This window comes from Hemitrygon akajei, chromosome 32, assembly GCF_048418815.1.
Source record: "Hemitrygon akajei chromosome 32, sHemAka1.3, whole genome shotgun sequence".
Lineage (NCBI taxonomy): Eukaryota > Metazoa > Chordata > Chondrichthyes > Myliobatiformes > Dasyatidae > Hemitrygon > Hemitrygon akajei.
The window spans coordinates 15,940,993-15,964,716 of record NC_133155.1 but is presented as its reverse complement, the minus strand read 5'-3'; the positions used below and the strand labels follow the sequence as shown (position 1 = coordinate 15,964,716).

Sequence of the window (23,724 nt, the reverse complement as noted above, 5' to 3'; positions counted from 1 at the left end):
CCATGTTCACGTCTCTGTGTTCTATTAAAATACATTGGTGCAATGGTCAATCTCAATATTTTGGTGTTTTTATAGTTAAGGATTAACTATAATGAGACAAGATTGACTCCACTATAGAGAACACTACAACAGAGAAACAGGCCCTTCTGCCCATCTGGTCCATGCTTGCCTGGTTTTCTGCCTAGTCTATCTACCTGCATCTGGACCATAGCCCTCCATACCCCTCTCATCTATCTAGCTATCCAAAGTTCCCTTAAATATAATTATTGGACCTGCATCCACCACTTCCACTGGCAGCTCGTTCCAAGTTCACACCACTCTGAGTGAAGAAGTTCCCCCTCAGATTCCCATTAAATGTCTCACCCTGAACCTGATCTCTAATTCTAGTCTTACCCAATGTGAGGGGGAAAAGTATGTATGCATTCAATCTATCCAAACACCGCTATAAAATCTCCCCTCATTCTCCTGCACTCCAGGGAATAAAGTCCTAACCCTATTCAACCTTTCCCAGTCACTCAGCCTCAAGTCTTGGCAACATTCTTTGTACTCCTTCAAGATTTTTATTAACTTTCCTGTAGGCAGGTGTCCAGAGCCACACAGAAAACTTTAAATTTGGCCTCACTAACACCTTACACAACTTCAACATAACATCCCAAGTCCTGTACTCATTGCCCTGATTCATAAAGGCCAATATGCTAAAAGCTTTCTTTATCACTCTATTGACCCATGACACCACTTTCAAAGAATTATGGATTTGTATTCCCAGATTGCTTTATTCTGCCACATACCTCACTGCCCTGCCATTCACTGTGCAAGTCTTACCCTGGTTTGACCTCCCAAAGTGCAACACCTCATGATAGTCTGCATTAAATTCCATCTGCCACTTTCTCAGCCTTGATGGCCTTCCTTGCTGTCCACGACATCTTGGCATCATCTGCAAATCTGCTGTTCCAGTTCACCACATTATCATCTAACTTATTAATTAGACTCAGCACAAACCCCTGTGGCACACCACCAGTCACGGGCCTCCAAAAGTTATCCAAAACTATCCACTTTTGTGTTCAAATTTATTGTTCACAAATCCACACATCAACAAATTTTTGTTTGATTGGAAAGGCTTCAGCAAGACAATGATAACTTTCCTTTAACTTCATGTCCAAATCATTTTATACTATTATATAAATGGCTTCAACTTCAGACAAGTTTAGATTTATTATACCACATGTAAGGTACTCTATCTTCTTCTGCCATACAATACTTAACTTTTCCTTCCACAATTCCTAATTTTCTTCAAGTCTGTCGCGATGTTCATCAATACCTCCATATTTTGGAAGGGTTTTCCAATTTCTTCTCCTTTCAAATGATTATCTAGCTACTTTTCCCACATGGATAAACATTAATGTAATCTAATGTCACTATGAAATTTTTGATATTCTGTGTAACAAATTACAACAGAGCGATTTTATGATATAGAAGAGTAAGAAATCCATTTACTCCCACACCCTTGAGTTAAAATGGAGAGAAACTCCTTTCAGATAAATTTTAAGTATCTTAGGAGCTTTTCAAATTATATCCCCAAAGGGCTAATCAGAGCAGCAGCTTTAAATCGACTCAGTAGATTAATAGTTAAACACTGCAGCCTATTTTTTAGTATCTTGCAGTATTTACAACAATCAGAGCATCTGTCACACTATTAAGACTAGCACTGATCCGAGATACAATATTCTAATCAATAACTGCTTACTGGTGCAATGTGTTATGAGTATTGTTCAATTATCCAAATTATTCATGACTTAGTGATCTTAAAAGGTTAGGCAAGATCAACAGGTTAACATTCTTGACCATTGTTAGGGCATTTCTGCAAATTCTACAGTATCCAGGAATAATAATTATAACAAATTTTAAAACAAATTTATTATCTCAGAATGGCCAGGGACAAAAGAAATAGTGGTGGTTGGAAGGAAATTTGGGTATGTCTGTAACAACTGTGGATGTCATCTCCTTTCCCTTCTCAATGGGGAAACAGAGCATCTATTCCTTTTGTGGGTGAGGTAATTTATTACCTTAAGTCCAACATTCAGTGTTCTGGGGATGATATATTCTTGGGAAGGGGACACAAGGTTTAGCTGCCAGACTGAACAGAAAATCCCCATTTTGGAAAATCTATAAAGAACACCGCTCTTCCATTTCTTAAGAATATTGGATGAGGATGCTCAAGGGTTCTAAATCATTTAACATATCAAAAAAACGTATTAAAAATACATGCATGTCAGTTGCTGCAATTAACCATTTAGTGAGAAGCATGTAGCAAACAGACTGTTTAAAAAAACCTATTTTTTCCTTATTTTTAAAGAAAACGAGCTTAAAGTTGACTTGGGTCTATAAAGTAAAGCAGCTTAACAATTCAGTCTGGAATTCATCTCATTAAAGAGTTTAGTCTAGCTATTAGATTAGAAAAGTTCGAATGAGGGCAGATATATAGTACATCATATCCAGTGAAAATCACAATCTACAGATTACATGGACAAATGACAAGGTTCTCCAACCATTTGAATGCCGTAAAATTTGTAGCAAAAAGTTGAAAATAAAATTGCTTACCACCTCCAGATGGGACTAACTTAGATGGGAATCTTGGTTGGCTGTTTTCGAGATGTTTCATTATGGCTGCCATTGAGTTTACCTCAATTTCCCATGATCCAAAATTGGCTGCATCATGTCTGAATAATACAAAATATCTTAACTATATACAAAATGAAAATGCATTTTAATAATTGTAATAGAGGTACATGGCTACAATGTAGCTGATCTTCTAAGCACTAGGTCACATTTATTTTGGTTATTTAGATTATGGAAACAAAGATGTCCATGTTGCACAAAAGATACCAGTTTTTTTTTCCAGCTGACATTTGAAGTAGTTAACAGAAATTTAAATTTAGAAGAAGTCAGAAACTGCCATATTGTTGAATGATCATAAAATACTTGAATTTACAATTCCATTGCACCTACTGGCACATTGACGCCAACAACGTCCACAAGGTCACAATCTATGAAATCCAGCACCGAAGCACCAAAAACAGATGGTTCACTAAGACGTGAAGGATGAAAAAAGATCTTTTCTTTAAGGAAATAGGAAAACACATTCAAAAACAGGCACACATTAAAAAAATGAGTCGCCATCAAGTCACGTTAGTATCCTATACATTGCAGAGTTGCCACCAGCTTCAGTCTTTTTCTCTTGACGAGTTATGTGGGAATCTACTGCAGTTGAAAGATACAAACTCCAAACTTAAGATGTAACGTGGAATTACTGTTTGTGTAGGCAAGACTGTAGTGGGCATCAAATTTGCTAATCAGTGTAGAGTTAAAAATGTAATCCCATTTAAATGCACTTTTCCTTTCAGGGGAAAAGTCTAGACCAAAGAAGTGACACAGGATTTTGGGTGGAACAGTTTTGCAAAAGAGAACAGAGGGATAGGGAGTTACCGAACTGTTGGGGGAAGAGATAAAATATAAAAAAATGGGCATTTCAAGCTGTGCATGCAAATATCTTAGTGGCTACCATAGAACAGCAACTGTGGAGAGAAGCTGGGAAGTTGCCTAATGAATATTCTAGTCAAAAATATGAAATATTTAAGTATGTGATCCTAAAGGTGGGGAAAAAGGGTTCAAAAGTGGCCAATAATTGAACCAAAAGTAAAATCCTTTCAGATAATCATCAGTTACCAAGTTTCTGAATCTCATGTGTGGGAGTAATAGTTTTCAGAATGACTGTAATCAGAGGCATAAATCCTATTCCTCCTCCAGAAGACTCTAACATGGGAGGTTGAGGAAAATTAATCCATTCATTTAAAAAAAAAATATTCCTACTTGTCAGTACAAATATTGCAATTCCAAAAACAATTCTGCTATTACGATATATGCCTTTGCATTAATTCTGCACTTGGAACCTATACAAATCGTACAGTCTTTTGATCATTTTTTAAAGACAGCACCCTCTTTTGCGAGGAGGTTAAAGTACACCTTAAAATTTAAAGAGCATTCAAAAAGGATATTAATCATCTTGTACATATCTCTAAATTTTATGATGTTATCCAATGAGATTGAAAGTACTTGAATTGTGGAGTGGGGCTGTGTTCTTTTATTGTACTATTCATAGCAACTGAAACATCAAACACAATTTGTAGTTATATTACCTTTAACATAGCAAAATACTCAAAAGTAAAATTTGACACCAAACCACAAAAGGAGATACCAGAGTTTGAGCAAAAGTTGAATTGAAAACATAAGTTTTAAGGAATAAAGAAAAGCTGGGTGATTTAGAGTTGGAATTCAAGTAGTTATAACTTTGGCAGGAGACTGCCATTAATGTTTTGATATTTCAATTTGAGGATCAAAAAGTCAAAAGTGGAGGTACAAAGATTTCTCAGTGGTTGTAGAGCTGAAGAGGTTTATGAGAATTAGAGACAAGGTCATACACTGTAAGGATTTGAAAACACAAGATTTTAAAAAAAAATTGAGGCATTGCTTAACAGGGAGCCAATGTTACTCAATAACCACAGATCAACGGGTGAGAAAAACCTGGGTATACCCATCTTCTTTACAGTATGCTTGCCCTTCAGCTCACACGTTTGTGCATAACACAACAATCATTACCGACTTTTAATGGATTTCACTGCAAACAATTTTATTCATAAACAAGTATTTTTATGTTGTAGCATATTCCCTCCTATTAGGAGAGACTGGATTGAGATTACTATCAGGTTAGCAATAATCTTATTAAAGACAGTAGCAAAGGCCTGTCCTCCCCACTCATTCTTTATTCCTTACAGTTGACCACAAGAAGAATTATCCATTTGTTACAGATATGTCAACAGCACTATGCTGTTGGGAGTTGATCCTTTTCACGCCTTGTGGCGCATCAGGCGGCATTTCTTGCCATTGCCGTACGAGGTTTTTTACGAGGCCGAGTTGCTAGGAGCCGGCTGGATTCGAACTTGGGATCTTTTGCCTCAAAGTCTGGTGCTGATGCCACTACACCACCAGCCTGCTTAACAGCACTATTACTGAACAGTATTATGCATCAATTTGTACTTGAAACTGAAAACATTGTAGAAAATTGTACAGGAAATCTAAATTTTTTTGCCATAAAGCAACAATTCTAGAATATTTAAGCTTAATTAATAAAAATTCTTCAGAAAGCTTTCAAGTTGTATTGATTTGAAGTGCGACTGGAATTTCTTGGATACACCATGTCAAACATGGAACAACGTATGGGTTCATTACTGGCAAAGATCCATTTACTCTGCACCAGCACGAGGGAAATTTCTCTCCAGATCTAGAGCCTTACATCTTGAGCTGATTGCTAGTAACTAATCTAATATGCATCTATTTGCTCCCCTGGTAACATTATTATAACAAGTGCAGGTGTAGATTAAAAATTTGTTTTCATCCACATAATCAAGTTTCCACTTGACTCTGCCAGCAGAGTGGGCAATTTCATTGGTTGCATATGTTGGCGGTTTGATTCTAAACTTGATTAGATCACCTATTCAATAGCACAACTTCCCTCACATCATCTGTACACAAATAAAGCTGCATCAATGACCCATAATTTATTGGCTATGCAGTCACATTTACTATCAATGGAAACAGTTAGTCGAGAGATAAGTTCCATTTCTCTAGGCTGGATTTAATATCCAGGTGCCTGAATTTAAGGATTACCAACTTACTTGATCGAATTTCCTCTCAATGCAAAACAGGCCAAAAAGAAAAGGCCAGTTAAACTAAATGAATTTATTATTGTCACCACTGGAGTCCATCCAAACCATTCCAGCTTCTAGCAAGCTACACTATCAACCCACCCCCCACACCCCTTGAAGTGGCCTGCAGATTAAATACTAAAATCAATCCACAAGTGTGGATTATATCTTCAGTTCTGGGATCCTACCCTCAAACCTCTCCATTCTTCTGTTTCTTTCCTTCTTAAACAAGGAAAAAGTATCAAGCAAGTTTTCATCTTTCCTCACTTAGTATCTCATTATGCAGTGTGGTGTCAAATTTTGTTCGTTAACATTACCATGAAGCTTGCTGAGATCCTTTGGTACGTCAAAAGCCTTATTAATAACAATTTTGTGTTGCAAATAAATTTGTGTTGATAAATAACAAGTAAAAATTTACAAAATAGGTTTTTGCACATGTACTATGGGGAGAGAATATATTTGAACCCATAGCATTGGGGTTGGGGGGACAAAGGAACATACTATCATTCTTTTTCTTCATATTCCAAGATTAGTGCAGCATAATTAAAAGATTCTCTGTACCTAATCAAAGAACATTAGACTCATTACAGCTGAGAACAAACTTTATAACATGCACACATACATTAAAATCACATCCAATCAGTTATTAAAAAGATGAGCTTAAAAACAGCAAACATCTTGACACCAAAGGAATGATGCATCAATCACAGGGTCTTTGCTTCCACCCTATTATTATGTGGACCACACAAACATTGACAATTTATTGATGTAGGGCTATCAAATAGCAATATAATCTGTCAGAGAGACAATGGCGAGGAGACCTTTCAGGTAAGCATTTTAGTCTTCTACTTGTTCCCTTTGAGAGGTCAAATGTGAATTAAAAATTATTGCAGTTTAAAGCAGTTCAAAACAGTGTTTTATATTGGACAAGGTTCAGCTTCTTTTCTAAGTTGCGTTTAAATACTATTTTCTAGCCCTTGAATTTTATTTTCTAATGTGAAGAATAGGGTTCATCGAGTTCTCAGCATTACAGCAGTTCATTAATGTTTAACCAAACCTGCAGACTTCCAGGATTGGGGACAAATCCCGCCCCCACCACCCCTTACAATAAAAAAAGATAACATAAACAGAAAAAGACGATAATGAGAATGGTTACAATTATCATAAATATATCAAGTGCTGGAGAAATTTCTTCAGTTGTTTGAAGTCCAACTTGCCTGCCTCCATTTGTGGCATATAGTGATTAAAGAATGTTCAGTATCGCAGCCAGGACCGGGCTATCCAGTTGGTCTGGCTATTGGCCCCTAAATAAAAGTCTTGGAGAACTGACTTTTTACTCAACCGAAGGAACATCAACACAATGTTCACCAAGTACAAGTTAGAAAACATCCACATAAAATTCAAAGATGATCTGAATGCACTAACACCACCATTTTAGTGCTTTTTAAAATAAAATGTTTATCCACAAATCTATTCAATGCAGAACATTACAAGTTGTTTGATCTTGAACTAAGTGATTAGCCAATGGCATAGTCAAGCAAAATTTAATTTGCTTAGAACAAGTCATTTAAAGTAGAATTAGCACAGTCCCATTGTATTTGCAGAGTTTCTTTTGGGAAAAATATTCTCAAGCAGTAATAATCAGCAAACGCTGAAAGGGAATTGACTCTGGATTTTACTTTGGTTGTACCAGCAGATATTTGGCTCTTTCTATTTAAGAAATTGTCACAGAAAGAGGCTTCCCAGCTTCCTCCATTCAGGTTGGCAACCATTCTGTATTATTCTTCTGTCCAGTTTACCCACTTCTAATTGGATTCCTTGGGCAGAGGTCCATTCCAACTGTTGATACCCCATTTGAAAATGAATAAGGGATCTATATTGGCTGGAGTTTCTTTGGCCTTGAAGGTTCCAACACTATAATGGTACATTACTGCACTTGCTTATCATGATGCTTAGGGAAGAACATTTGCAACCCATCTGGAGTGGAGGGAATAAACTATGTCACTAAATAAATCCTTCACTATCTGTCAAACTTCTCTGAATCTGTTGCTTGTCGTCCACATTGTCTCCAGCGGACTCATTTTCTTCACTTGATTCTATGTACACAGGCCAGTTAGCATCTTTGTCCTCCTTCTCCTGGGTTTCCAAACCCTGCTCAGTCTGGCTTAGATTGACCGGAGATGCTTCCTCGTTTGTTGTCATCACACACGTGCAGCTATCGCAGAGGCCAAGCCGCCTTGCGCCATGCTGCAAGTTGCTGGTAAACGTTCTCCTGCATCCTTTGCAGACAATTGGTCTGTTAGAACGGTGCACCTGAGGGAAGTGAAGTCAACATGCATACTTCATTCTTTGATCAAACACAGATGCTCAGATTGAGTATTACATTTTAGCATTTTAAAAAGTTAAAATAAATCATCTACCACTATGGTCCTTTAATATTTCTTTCACACTTTACAAACTACTTCTATCTTTGTGTCATCTGTAAACATGGAGATCTGACTTTCTATTTTATAATTTCCCCCATGCCATGTTACTTACACATGCATGACCTGGCATGCAAATAGTAAAATTATTATGCCCTGCTAGAAACAGACACTGCCTTTAGATTGAAAAACTCACTGCCTTTTGTTTTCTCATTAATTGTGATTCTCAGAAATCAGAACTTAACACTGGAGGGTATACTCTTAAATTTTGTTATTCTTGCTATTCGATAGCCTTTAGATTGTATCACAATGGTGAAAAGAAAAAATGCTGGATTGCTACAATATATCTGGAACAATTACTGACTGGAACCTGAAATGCAATCAATAAACCATGCACAAGTACATCTAATTAATAAATATCAAAGATCTCTGCTGCGTTACATAAAGTCTTGCACAAGTAATCATTGATCAAACTTGCAGCATTGTTTGAGAAACCACAGGACGTCTGAATGTCACAGATGGTAAAGATACAAGTGTATAACTGATCCACAATAAAACAGATATAATAAACGAGATTTGGATAAATCAAATTAGTTTATCTTAGGTGGACTAGCAGAAAGGTTGTTCCAGATTTTAGATATTCTTTTGTGCACAAATTACAATGGTCACTTTAATGGTGGTCTAGATATGTTAAATTCAGCTGCACATCCAAATAGTCCGATATATAACTTTACAATTGCAGTACAGCAACAGGGAGTATTTGCATCTGAGAGAGTATGGTGTCTTTCACATGGACTAGTTTATTCAAAGGAAGGCAAGAGGAAAACATTTCAGCGAAATGATACCAAATAACTGTCTTTTATTTATAGACAGTAATGACCAGTGTTGGCCATGGATCAGTTGATAACAGCTTTTTCACAAGGAATCAAAAAATAGATTATCGAAATTCAGTTCACAGGGATCCAGAGCAAAATAAAAACACTGGAGGAACTCGGCAAAATCAAGGTTTTCTGGTGCACGAGTTACAAAAAGTTCGTAGTTTCAAAAAATATTAAAGGCAACAAACAGCATTTCGGCCAATAATAGCAAAAAGAGTAAAATTTAATAAGAAGGAAGTTATGTTAGTACAGGGTGCTCTTGAGGTCACCTGGGAATATTGTGCAGTTTTGGTCCCATTACCTAAAAAGAACATAGCACATTTGCTGGTAGTGTGAAAAAAGATACACCAGGAAAGAACAAGCAGGTTGTCCTATCAAGAGGCTACATTAGGTAAACCAGGGCACACAGATCCCTCAGTTAATGGTAAGAGTCCATTGCATAAAAAAGGTCAGAAACCCCTGGGCTAGATGATTTGAGTTTGTATTCCCCGGAGTGATCTTATTCAAACAGAGAATATCCTTGTAGGGCTTGTTGACGAGGTAAATTTCTCACTGGAAGGAGAGTCACAATCAAGAGGCCAGTTAAAACTAAGGTGGCTAGAAATTTCTTTACTCAGTGGTAGTGAACCTCTGTGTACCTTTGCCAGCTTCCCCACCCCTGGACAAGTGGTGGAAGCAGTTTAAGATGGAGATAGATGGATTTAAAAGATCAATCTCCAGCATCTATGCACTGTTACATACCCGTGACACGTGACAGTGGTGTTGAAGTTATACTGGACTTAAGGTAGTGGTCTTGTGATGGTGGAGTGACATCATTTTCCTGCCAGTAGAGATCATGTGACAGGTTTTTTTTACAGGGTATAAAAGGAGGAGCCCTCCCTGTGAGGAGGGGCAGTTAGTGGCTGGATTTGCCATTTTGACTCCATGCCACTGCGTGGTCCAATATTATGACGCAGTTTGGTTGAAAGATGGAGTTTTATTTAATGCCTAAAGTTTAAAAGGTCATTGCCGGCAGTTTCTTTATAATACTGCCAGTTAAAAATCAGTGGAGAGTGAAGATCGGAGTTCGGGAGTTAAAAGATCGAGGAAAGTCGATTTCGACGGTGAAACAGGTTCGACCTTGTTTGATCCTCATTCGGAAGGAATTCGTTGGCTGTCCCTATGGTAACCCCTCTGAATAGCAGAAAGGGTTTGGGTACAGTTTTGTCAAGGAAAGGTCAGTGCCTTTAAGCCGTTTCATTTTCATCTTCGTAAATTCTCCGTGGGAAAAGTATAGTTCGACTGGGAACCGCAAAAACACGACGTGAAAGAGAATTTAAATCGTCTAATAAGTCTCTCCTTTAATGGACTGTAAGCATTTTGAACTTTTGCAGTACTACTTTGAAGAACTGTATTTTACAATATCACTTTAAGAACTGTTTTTGCTTTATTCCTTTAAGAACTGTTTAAGCTTTATTGCTTTAAGAACTGTTTAAGCTGCTGCACAGCAGCTGATTTCCGGTTACGTTAGTGGTTTGTTTACATTTGGGGGTTTGTTTTTCAGTGTTTAATAAATGTTTTATTTGTTATAAAAACCCCTGCCTCACTTATATATTTACTGTTGCTGGATCCGTAACAGCAAAATCTGTTCTTTATTGATGTGGCTGATTGTTTTAACAGCTACTCACTGATCCCTCAATCCTTGGACCTTGAGTGCCACTGAAACCTACTGCAGGGCCAGAAATGATTCTCGGTGTACCGGTCAACGACCGCATAGCATTTTATAAAAACAGTGTGTACAAACAGAATTGATAACAAAAAAACATTACTCACAGTCCAGAAAAAGTTGCTAAGCAATCAGAATAAATTAATGACAATATAGAGTCATGAAACACTATAGTACAACAAGACCCTTTGGCCCATCTAGTCCATACTGAACTATTATTCTGCCTAGTCCCATAGACCTGCACCTGGACCATAGCCCGTCATACCCTTCCCATCCATGCACTGTTCCAAATTCCTCTTTAACGTTGAAATCAAACCTGCATCCACCACTTTCACTGGTAGTTCATTCCACACTCTCACCACCCTCCGAGTGAAGTTTCCCCTCACGTTCCCCTTAATCATTTCACCTAGTTCTAGTCTCATCCAACCTCAGTGAGAAAAAGCCAGCTTGCATTTACACTGTTGATGCCTCTCCATCTGTAGACAAACCTAACAGTTTGCTCAAAGTTAATATTATCCAGTTACTCTTTCTCAAAAGTGGATAGAATTTTTTTGAAGTTAAAACATATGTTTTTTGTTTAATAGTGCACCTAGGATAGTTTCCTTTGTCAATAAATTGCTATTGAAGAGGCATGCAGGATCGGACTTGGTTACAGTATAAACTATGGCCACATTAAAACTAGGTTCAGTGTTGACCGGAAAAAAGCAAGCTACAACTTGAGACTATTAGCCAAAATTGAACAGAATTGTAAAACATTAATAGGAAATATTTTCACATGTAAAGGTAGGGCTTAGAAAAGTAGCAGTGTGAAGAAACTCCAAGATTCATGAGTAGATCAGGAGGAACTCAAACCTTCAACTATAGATAACAAAAGGACAGCTTATGTTTCAAACAGCTTTTTGGAATTTTTTGAACATGTAACAGAATAGTGAAGAAAATTCACAGAATGTGTTTTAAAATTACTTTGAAAAAACAATTCAACAAAGTAAAAGGATGTTAGCATGGAATTTTATGATAGATTCCAGTAACTTTCAGGCAATCAAATGATAGGTCTTCAGTTATCTTTTTTTTCTGCTTCCTGCCCCTTCTTATAAAAAAAATTAAGCCACTTTGGTACTTTTCCATTTTAGGCACAATTCCTAATGTACAGCAATTTGGGAAATAATGACCAACTGTTTTTCCTTTAATGCATAGGAACACAAAGAACCGAAATCTGTCCATTTCCCGCAACCCCCCCCCCCCCCCCCCAAGAAATGAATTCTGTTTTTACAGGAATCTGTAAGTTGAAACAAAGCAAAGCATTGGTTCAATTGTCCTTTATTGTGGTGTAAGTTTCTGTGGTTCAAAGATTGCTCGGAAGTAGTGGAAGTTAGCCAGCACCACTGGAATCCTGTCATGATCTCGGGTCGTTGGTAGAGTGTTCTGAGGGCTCCGAGTTTTTTGCTGCTGTGTTTTTTTGTATTCTCTGCATGTTATTAATTATAACTATCTGTATTATTGCATTTTGTGATTTTTTTAATGTGTTATTGTTAGGTCTTCTCTAGTTTACATTTAAGTTCATTGATTTCTTCCAATTATTTCTGAGACTTTGCAGGTGTCCAGTTAAGTATCCTTTAACTTTTACCTCTTACCAGAATAGTTACTTGTTAGCTTGTAATTAGTCTGGGGTTTCATCAGCTGGTCACAGATTCTTTCATGCTCTGGAACTAGCCCCTTGTGGGCTTAGCTGTCCTGATTCATGTCTAGTGAAGTTATGACCAAGTTATTCTGTCAAAGACCTTGTAAGTTTTACTTTGTCTCTTTTGTTAGTAAAATTCCTAGTTTTATTTAACCCTTCCAAGTCTCTGTGTGATTTGACATGTGGGTCTGAAGATGCAGCATGACTAAGCAACGCCTGGATCTAGCAGGATTTGAATTCTGGTTATCCCTGGCACTGCAAAATGTGGTAGTTGGCTGGCTCAAAGAGATGCTGCAAGAGTTGGTGGTAGCCACCAAGACCTGCTCAGAGATCCATGGAGCCAGTCTGTCTGGAACATCCCTGACTGAGCCAGATGGTGTTAAAAGGTTGCCCAATATCAACTGCTTTGATAAGAATCCCCAAGTCTGGTAAGACAGTTAGTTATGTGTTTGGACATGGTGGCCTCTCAGGGGCCAACCACAGGAACGCTTTTTTTTCCCTTTGCTAAATGTGTTTTTTAAGATTGCAAGACTAAACTAGACTCAAGAACATGAGGTAAGCAGGTCCACCACATCAGTGAGTTGACTAGTGGTGCTAGCAACATGTCTCAGTGGAGGAGTGAGCCTGGGTGCAGACCACCTTGCTGCCTGCTACTCCAAGGCACTGGAGTTGGTGCGTGGAGACTGTGTGCTGTGTAACTGAGGGTGATTGTCTTTGATGTTTTTTTTTGCTCTCTCAAGTTCCTGTTGAACATTGATAGTGTAAGATGCTACAGCCCTGTGTCCCTAGTTTGGTGGTGAGATAGGCAGTGAAGGAGCTGCATAGCCTTGGTTGTAACAAGGACTAGGCCCCAAGCTGCAGGCTTGCCTGATGTTGCAGTCCAGGTGAGGAGACACCAGAGGCAGTATAGTGTGGCATTTGTGCTCTGTTTAGAGCTGGCCTCCCACTGATGCTGCCCTCCAGTGTTCAATTGCTGGAATGACAGGCTGAATTTCCAGGAATTGTAGTCGGCCCTCCTTATCCACGGGTTCCGCATGCGCGGATTCAACCAACCGCAGAACGGGAAAACCCGGAAGTTTCCTCTCCAGCATTCATTATTTAAGCATCGTTTGCCCCTCGTCTCGTTCGGTCGCTACTTTGTTTCTGTGAAAAAATGGCTCCTAAAAACAAATAAGTGGTCAAAGCAATTCCTCAAAGGCTAATAGGGAGCATAAAGTGCTATCTCTCACTGAGAAAGTAGAAATCTTAGATCTTTTGAAAAGTGGCATATCGCTTGCTGAAGTGCTCCTCAGCCCTCAACCTCCACAGATCCTGACTTTAGTATTATTGTGCCTCCTCCAAAGTGTCCTTATTCCCTAAACAATACATTGAAACAACTATTTACATAGCATTTCCATTGTATTAGGTATTATAAGTACTGTAATCTAGAGATGATTAAAAGTATTACTTGTTGTTTGAGCATTGTTCACCTCGCATCTCATTCATTTGCTACTTGTGAGTGAGAGGAAGGAGTTTAAAGCTAGTAAGGGATGGCTGGCTAGCTATGTAAAGCACTACAGCCTCAAGAACTTGAAGATCACGGGAGAATCGGGATCGGCTGATGCCAAGGCGGCATCAGCGTTCCCAGAAGAGCTACGATGGTTGTGTCTGTACTAGAAACATAGAAAATAGGTGCAGGAGTAGGCCATTCAGCCCTTCGAGCCTGCACCGCCATTCAGTATGATCATGGCTGATCATCCAACTCAAAACCCTGTACCTGCTTTCTCTCCATACCCCCTGATCCCTTTAGCCACAAGGGCCATATCTAACTTCCTCTTAAATTTAGCCAATGAACCGGCCTCAACTGTTTCCTGTGGCAGAGAATTCCACTGATTCACCACTCTCTGTGTGAAGAAGTTTTTCCTCATCTCGGTCCTAAAAGGCTTCCCCTTTATCCTTAAACTGTGACCCCTCGTTCTGGACTTCCCCAACATCGGAAACAATCTTCCTGCATCTAGCCTGTCCAATCCCTTTAGAATTTTATACGTTTCAATAAGATCCCCCCTCAATCTTCTAAATTCCAGTGAGTATAAGCCTAGTCGATCCAGTCTTTCTTCATATGAAAGTCCTGCCATCCCAGGAATCAATCTGGTGAACCTTCTTTGTACTCCCTCTATGGCAAGAATGTCTTTCCTCAGATTATGGGACCAAAACTGCACACAATATTCTAGGTGCGGTCTCACCAAGGCCTTGTACGACTGCAGTAGAACCTCCCTGCTCCTGTACTCAAATCCTTTTGCTGAACATGTAGACTTCTTTTCCTTGCCATTATTCCCTACACAATACAGTATAACAACTATTTACATAGCATTTACATTGTATTAGGTATTATAAGTAATTTAGAGATGATTTAAAATATACGGGAGGATGTGTGTAGGTTATATGCAAATGCTACGCCATTTTATATAAGGGACTTGAGCATCCACGTTTTTTGGCACCCGTGGGGGGGGGGGGGGGGGGGGGGAGGTCCCAGAACCAATCCCCCATGGCCGACTGTACCATTAGTTTGTGGGACATGTTGCTCACGATCTTGGACTGTAATTTTTTTTTTTTGCTCACTAATTTTGAATCTGCTATGTATGCTTTGCACTTCACTTTGACCCTAGAAGAATGCTGTTTTATTTGTGTGTGGTGTGGGTTCCTAACACAGTCGCTATCAAGTTTCCCATTGTATGGAGCAAGGAGGCATATATATCACTCCTGTCAGGTAAGGCTCCGGTGTGGGCTACATTGGAGACGCCCTTGTTGCCATACTCTACAGATGACTGAGTGAAAAGCTTATGGATGAGCTGACAGCTCGTCAACTGGTTCAGGACCTCGATGGACTGATTAACTTAGCTATCAAACTTGATCATCTGATGTTGCAGCACCAGAGGGAGTTCCCCAGATTAGGTTCCTCCTTTCCATGTTCTTCACCCACATTTTTCTAATCATCCTCAGCGCAAGTATCCCCCCACCCGCAACCGAGCAGGTGGGGGAGCTTGGCAGAACCTGTCTCACCCCTGCTAAGCAGGACAGGAGATTGAGAGAGGGAGACTGTGCCTTTGTTGCAGGGAAGCAAGGCACTTTCAACCTACTAGCCCAGAGGTCAGAAACTCTAGGGGCCATCCAATATCTGTGACTGTCCCGAAGATACCTACTACATCTGGGGTACATGTGCCCTCTTTATTTGCCTGGGGCAGCGAGGAACTGACCCTTCGGGCATTTAGACTCCAGCTCCACAGGTAATTTCTTTTAGATCTGGGTGTGGCCTGACAGACAGGAGCCCCAATCTCAAGGTTTGATCATCCTTTGACAACCATCACTCTTGATTGTAGACCACTTGAGCAAGGAAAGGTAGCGTGTTTCAAAGTCCCTTTGCTTCAGATTTTACCTTGTCTGCTCCCCTGGGATCGCTGTCACCTTGGGGTATCCATGCTTATCACAGCATGACCCTGTTATAGACTGGTCTAATGGTAGTATCCTGAGCTGAGCTTCCAGCTGTCTTGAGGACCACCTCCTAGAAGCTTCCCGAGTTCCCAAATCTGTCACCTGTGTTTCTGCATCTGCCTCAGATTCTGGCAAGACGGCGGTGTGACTGGTCGCTGCTGCTTTTACGGCGTCAACAATAGGTGCTACTGTTCTACTTAAACTTCTAATGACTGCAAGATCCTGCTATACATTAAGAAATTGCAGTGCTGCAGGTCTACACCATCAGCAAGTTGCTCGTTGGCGGGGATAATGAAGAAGCTGTGCAACCTGCTGTTGCTCGAGTTGTCGGTCGTTTTACTTGCGACCGCAAGACCCCTTTGGCCATTGTTAATCTGGTACACCACATGTTCGATTAGCTGGCTTATTGAATGAGAACAGAGGTAGATGGCGGGGGAGCTCCCTGGCTTCGGTCATGGTGAGTACTAGGCCTGAAGCCACAGTTTCACCTGATTGCAGCCGCTGGAGTGAGCAGACAAAGCCGATGCGCTTTACCTGAGGTCCAGAATGGAGTTGGCACTGCTCTCCCAGGCTTTTGCCTGGCAGAAGACAAGCTCTGTTGTGGTTGACTGCAGATTCTTGGCAGCACCCGATGGACTTGGGGCCTCAAGCTGCAGGGTGCAAGGTCACTTGCTTTTCAGTTGCTGGAGGAGAGGCAATTGAGCCATCGTGCTTTACCAGGGTAGCACAGCGCAGTTGTGATCAACTGAGGGGTCTGGACTATTTACATTTGTCTGGTTGTGTTTTTACTAATATTCTTTGTGCCTGTATATGCAAGGACTGGGCTTCTAAGCCATGGTATTGCCTAGCAGGTGACGAGGCCAGTTGAGAGATGATCTGTGGACTGGGAGGTCTGGACTATGTTCATGCATATTCTGCGCCGTTGTATTTTACTGAAATTCTACACGGGTTTGTTGACTTGTTTGTGCGCAGCCTAGGCCTCAGGCTGTGGTGTCGCTGGGGTCGGAGGGGATCGGGACTCTTTTATTCTGAATGTGTTGTGTGTGAACGCTGGTAGCATTCTGCACCTTGGCCCTAGAGTAACGCTGTCTCGTTTGGCTGCAGTCATATATGGTTGAAAGACAAACTTGAATTGACATTCCAGAGTTTACAACCTATGATTTCAAAAGTGTCCTGCGTATTCTGATCTCCCTGATTGTTTTTTGTAAACAGATAGCAACCACACTACAGGGGACCATGCTCTCTCCGGTCCTGTTCACCCTGTACACATCAGACTTCCAATATAACTCGGAGTCCTGCCTCATATGGAGCCAGTGATCATTAATGGAGAATGTGTGTAGCAGGTTAAGACCTACAAGTATCTGGGAGTGCAGTTAGACGAGAAGCTAGACTGGACTGCCAACACAGATGCCTTGTGCAGGAGGGCACAGAGTCGACTGTACTTCCTTAGAAGGTTGGCGTCATTCAATGTTTGTAGTGAGATGCTGAAGATGTTCTATAGGTCAGTTGTGGAGAGCGCCCTCTTCTTTGTGGTGGCGTGTTGGGGAGGCAGCATTAAGAAGAGGGACGCCTCACATCTTAATAAGCTGGTAAGGAAGGCGGGCTCTGTCGTGGGCACAGAACTGGAGAGTATGACATCGGTAGCAGAGCGAAGGGCGCTGAGTAGGCTACGGTCAATCATGGAAAACCCTGAACATCCTCTGCATAGCACCATCCAGAAACAGAGAAGCAGCTTCAGCGGCAGGTTGCTATCGATGCAATGCTCCTCAGACAGGATGAAGAGATCATTACTCCCCAATGCCATTCGGCTTTACAATTCAACCGCCAGGGGTAAGATATGTTAAAGTGCCGGGGTTAGGACTGAGCTTAAGTTACCATTCGATGTATTTTAGTAAACTATTTAAGAACTTTTAAAAAGCTATTTATTAATGCTTTTTGAGAGGGTGATTTTAGATGCATATCATATTTATACTGAGTTAAGTATTGTTTGTAATTAGTTTTGCTACAATAAGTGTATGGGACATTGGAAAAAATGTTGAATTTCCCCATGGGGATGAATAAAGTATCTATCTATCTACAGTCCCATTGGTGCTATGACTGTGTTGTAGTTGTTTCCAGGGACCTATCCTCCTTGAGGAAAACTCTTTCAGGAAATGAAAGGCTGGCCATGGACAAGTATATTCAAAAGGCACTTGTCTCAGGGTTAATCAGACCCTCCACTTCTCTGGTGGGAGAAGGGTTCTTTCTGTAACCAAAAATGATGGGAGCCTGAGATTATAGGGGCTTAAACAAAATAACAATTAGGAGTTGCTACCCATTGCCCCTAATTAACAGTTTGAATTGCCATAAGGGGGCAACTGTTTCGCAAAACTGGACTAGAGGAACACTTATAACTTGCATTCATGAAGGGGACAAGTGAAAGACAGCCTTGAATACCCTGACAAGTCATTATGAATATTTGGTGATGCCCTTTGGTCTGGTCAATGTTCCAGCTGGCTTGGACATTTCTTAATGAGATTCTGAGGGGAAATGCTTAACAATTTCATGTTTGTGCACCTGAATGACATTTTGATTTTTACAAACTCATGAGCATGTAACTAACACACACACTTACTTCTTCAGTGCCTGTAAAAGAATCACCTGTTTGTGAAATTGGGAAAGTGAGTTCCACGTCCTGAAAATCTTTCTTGGGATTTGATATCTTCCAAGGAAATCTACTTATGGACCCTGAAAAAAAACCCATGCAGTGCAAGATTGGCCTCCACCTACTACCGTTAAACAAGTTGAATGGTTTTTTTAGAAATTTTTACAGGTTTATTTGAAACTTTAGCTCAATAGCTAATCTAACCAAAATGACACTGGGTTTTTCCCATTGGTCTCCAGAGGCCAAGACATCTTTTAATGAGCTCAAGAGCCATGTTATTACTGTCCCAGTTCTGCATCCACCTGATCCTGAGCGACCCTTCATCATTGGGGTAGACAACTCTAATGGAATGGGTGCCATTTTATCTCAGATCCACTGCTGACCAGAAGTTGCATCCCTGTGCCTATTTTTTTTCAAGACGTCAGTCACCTGCCGCGGTGAACCACAACATCAGGAATAAAGAATTCTTGGCAGTGAAGTTGGCACTAGAGTGGTGGCACTGGCTTGAGGGGGCTAGGCACCCATTCGTCATCTGATCAGACAATAAGGACTTGGCGTGTATTCAGGATGTGAGAAGACTGAATTCATGGCAAGCCTGCTGGTCATTGTTGTTTTTAAAAATTGTATTATAACTTGTCCTTGGTTTAAAAATCAGAATTCTGATGCATTATCAAAACAATTCAAGCCCCCAGCTAAGGTGGAGAGGTTGGAACCCATTATACCAGTGAAAGATTAATTGCCCCTGTCTCATGAGATGTAGATACACATGGCCTAGAAGGGAACAACCAGGTTCCAGAAGGTGGTTCCCCGGTGAATTATTTGTCCTGCCTGAGTTGCAATCTGAGGTTCTTAAACAGAGTCACACTTCTAAGGTGTAACCCCAGTATCTCGCAGAGACACTAGAGTTCTTTAGAAGATATTGGTGGCCCAGTATATAAAGACACTAAGCCACTCGGGCAGGCTTGACATCTGTGTCATTACTAACATCCCAATTCCCCTCAAAGGCCTTGTACAACCTATGCCTGTTCCTTCATTCCCCAAGTCTCACCTTTCTCTAGATTTTATTACCAGTCACGTTCCTTTACCATTATTTTAGTTGTGGTCAATAGGTTTTCCAAGGCTTGCTGATTCATTCCTCTAACCAAGCTAGCATTAGCTCAAGACTGTAGAAATCCTCATGCATCAGCTTTTCCCTACACATGGTTTTCCCACTGATATTGTTTTGGACAGGGGTCTCCAATTCACCTCCAAGTTCCAGGAAGCATTTTTGCAAATTGATTGGAGCTAACTCTAGTCTTTCCTCAAGGGTTCCAATGGACAGACAGGACAAACCAGGAACTGGACCGCACCCTTTGCTGCCTAGTCTCTGGTAATCCATCTTATTGGATTTGCCAACTAATCTAGGCAGAGCTCATCCACAATACCCTTAAGAATTCATCATTTAGTGGGACCCCTTTCAAATGTTAATTTGGGTTTCGGCCTCCTCTCTGCCCTGATCAGGAGGCAGAAATTGGTGTCCCCTCAGCTCAACAACTTGTTGACAGGTGCAAACAAAGGTGGCTCAAGGGCAAATAGACTCTGGAAGACAGGCCAAAGCCAGCAGAAAGAAGCAGCTAAGTACCCCCTTCTATATTGGTAAGTGGGTCTGGCTTTCAACTAAAGATCTTCCACTCTAACTAGAAGAAAATTAACCCAGTAACATACAAGTTACAACTTTTACATTCTGAGAATTCATCCCACCTTTCGTGTATCTAAATTGAAACCTTTACTTTGTAGCCCCTTGGTCTGTCTACAAAGCCCAAAAACTGCTCAATTTAAAGAAATTAAGGGGACAACCACAACTTAGTGTATCTGGAGGAATATGGTCCAGAAGAACTGTGGGTTCCTTCCAGAGATTTTGGAACCTGACCTTATTTCAGAATTCCACTTTAGATCCAGATAGTCCTGGGCTGTCAGGTGCTGGCCATGGGGTCATTGGCAGGGTATTCTGAGAGCTCCAAGATTTTTGTATTGTTTTATTAATTATATTTAACTGTGTTGTTGCACTTCAGGTTTTTGTGTTATTGGTAGGTCTTCTCCAGTTTATATTTAAGTTGCAATTGTCCTTGATTATTTCCAATTAATTCTCAGACTTTGCAGGTGTCCAATTAAGTTACCTTGGACTTTTGTCTCTTAATAGAATAGTTAATTGTTAGCTTGTAATTAGTCTGGAGTTTTATCAAATGGATCACAACCTTGCTTGGAGGCTTGCCTGCCTCAATGACCCAGTGAGCCATGTTGGCTGGAGTCAGGAGTTTGTGCTTTGGCTCTTTGTAGGGTCACCCATGCCAAAGACGTCAAAGAGTAGAGGACAGACTAAGAGGTCTACTAGTCCTCCGAGTTCAGGAATTCAGCTCAGGGATAATAACCCTGACTAGTAAAACAATTATTATGCAAACAAGAATGAAAATTCCTTCTACATCTGAGTGCGATGATATTCCTGAGTCTCCACCCAGGACTTACATGACTGATAGCAGTGAAAGTAGTGGAAACTACTGACATGAAGGCACAGAGCCAAAGATGGAAGGCCTTCATTGCTGCCCTAAATGCCAGTGGCGTAATGGACCACAAGTAAGTTTTATCAGCTGTATAGATAAAAGGTGCAGTGCTAACCCCTCGTTAGCTTGGTCATCCTGATCCTTGCCTAGTGAAGTTCTGGCTGAGTTATCCAATAAATTGTAAGTTCTAATGTTTTGCTTTGTCTCTTTAGTTAACAAAATTCCAAGTTTTGTTTAACCCTTCCGAGTCTGATCTTGTGTGTGAATCTGAAGATGCAGCATGACAGGATCCTACTCGAAATTAGTCAATCGGGAAAGGGAGGGCATATTAAAAATGGGAAGGCAATGAAGACTGAAAATCTGAATAATTGACAGGAAGTCTTATGAAGATATTTGCTCACATTATTTAAATATAAATCACCAGCATTTTGCATACAGAAGACCTTTAACTCAGTGATGCTCTATAAAGCACCTTTCAGAACTTTACGATGTCTCAGAGCTTTACACACAATTAATGAATGAACAGTCTTGATTGCTATATTAGGAAAAAAAACAAGGTAGCCATGTTATATTTGGGAAGATCCAATAAGCAACAGTGCAGTAATAACCAGATCACATTTAAGTATTGCTTCGATCTAAATATCAGCAAGGAAAACTTTACTACTCTTTATCAAAGTACTGCATGGAATGTTCTTCATCTCCCTGTCAGAGCTAATCAATCTTGGTCTAACTACTTATAAAGTCACCATTTCCAGCATTTCAGCATTCCCTCAGTACTGTGTCCAAATCCATGGACACCTAGTGGCTCTTGTACACTAAGTTATAAATTACATTGTTAGATTTTTGTCAAGAAACCAACTACAAAAATATGGATGTTTTAAATCATGGTTCATAACTGCACAATTGTTGGGAAGTAGGAAGAAGTTGGTTCAATCATAAGACCTTTACTCACACTTAAAGCGTGACTTCGAAGATGCTCAAGTCTGGTGAATCTCTTTCCACAGGTCTCACAAGGGTATGGGCGCTCTCCTGTGTGGGAACGCATGTGTCGCTTCAGGATCCCTTTCTGCTTTGCTGTGTAGGTGCAAAATGGACACTTGTAGATCTTTTTTGGCACAATTATCCCATTCCCTAGGAATAGAAATCATCAAATATTATAACAATGGAACAACTCAAAGGATCTTGGGGTCAGAAATAAAGGTAAATAATTGAAAGAGATATTGAATATAAAGCACAAGAATAAATCCAACACACTACTTTCCTAGGTTCCACAATCCAATGTACCAGAGACATAACAGAGACCTGATATCCCACTGTCTGTTTCGCACTGGCAACCAAGAATGAGTTCTATCATATTAACTCCCCTTGAATACAAGGGACAAAAATTCAATGCAAGAAACCTGCACAAATTAATTTAAATATCTACAGTTTAAGTACTGGATTGTGATCCCAGGCATTTAATCTGGTAAATGCTTAATCTAGTAACTCTAAAAAGAGGCATTAGTTTCCACATGACTTTGAAAGATTGATTTATCAAAGGCTTCCAAAATGCAAAGGCAAAACAAGAAATCACTAAATGAATGAGAAAATACAGAAGTGTTTTTTTTTATATAAAGGTAAATAATCAAATAAGCAGGTAAATACTATTCTGAATTTCAGATGTTAATTGTTTGGATACAGAAGCTTCCAAGAGGACCACAAACTTGTCACAGGGTTTTGAAGCTTGCATGCCTCAATGACCAAGGAGCTATGTTGGCTGGAGTCAGGACCTTGTGCTTTGATTCCTGGTAGGGTCACCCATGCCAAACAGGTCAAAGGGTAGAGGCCAGACTAAGTGGTCTGCCGATCCTCCAGGTTCAGGGTTCAGTTCAAGGCCAACAACCCTGACAGGTCAAAAAATAAAAATTGCTAAGGAAACAGCATTTTAAAAAGCTGCTCTAAATGCCAGCGGTGTAACAGGCAATAAGCAACTAATACAGAAGGAAAAGAGCTTTGCCACATCAGGTTGTGGACAACAAAATAGGGTTAATGTGTGGGCAACACAGCAGCAGTGATCATAACTGAGTTTAAAGTCCAAGTTGAAAGAAAACATCTAAAGCTTGCTTTTATAGCCTGTCTCATATGCCCTTGAACTGCTATGCATATTGAAATGGCAATCTCAGCCTTTCCCAAATATTTCAACTATTTGTGTAGATTCTGGAATGGTTCTGGAAGACTGGAAAACTGTAAATATCACTTCACTCTTCAAGAATGGAGGGAGGCAGAAGAAAGGAAACTATAGGCCAGTTTGTCTGACCCCAGTGGGTGGGAAGATGTTGCGGTAGATTATCAAGGATAAGGTCTCAGGGTACTTGGAGGCACATGATAAAATAGTCTGTAGTTACCACAGCTTCCTTGCGGGAAAGTCCTGCCCGACAAATCTATTGGAATTCTTTGAAGAAACAACAGAATGGACAAAGGAGAACTGGTTGAGGTTGTGTATTTGGATTTACAGGCACCTTTAGACAAGGTGTCACACAAGAAGCTGCTTAACAAGCTATGAGCCCATGGTAGTACAGGAAAGATTCTCACATAGCATCTGAGTCCATAGGACACTCAAGGCTGTTACGCAGGTTGACTCTGTGGTTAAGTA

The 23,724-nt window shown here is 40.3% G+C and overlaps 1 protein-coding gene across 3 annotated transcripts in view; it reads right to left on the bottom strand.

Annotated features, from left to right (window-relative positions):
* Nucleotides 1-1,193: 1,193 nt before the first annotated feature.
* The window catches only part of zbtb8b (zinc finger and BTB domain containing 8B), a 367,049-nt gene continuing 344,518 nt past the window's right edge, over nt 1,194-23,724 (bottom strand). For 2 of the 3 annotated variants that reach the window (XM_073034469.1, XM_073034468.1), the window contains 2 exons: nt 22,045-22,223; nt 6,344-8,072 (listed from right to left, as the gene is read on the bottom strand). In XM_073034469.1, coding sequence (XP_072890570.1) covers nt 7,764-8,072; nt 22,045-22,223 — 488 coding nt within the window. In that variant the 3' untranslated portion in view covers nt 6,344-7,763. Of the gene's footprint in view, nt 8,073-22,044; nt 22,224-23,724 lie in introns of all 3 variants that reach the window. The other variant, XM_073034467.1, reaches the window with a different exon arrangement.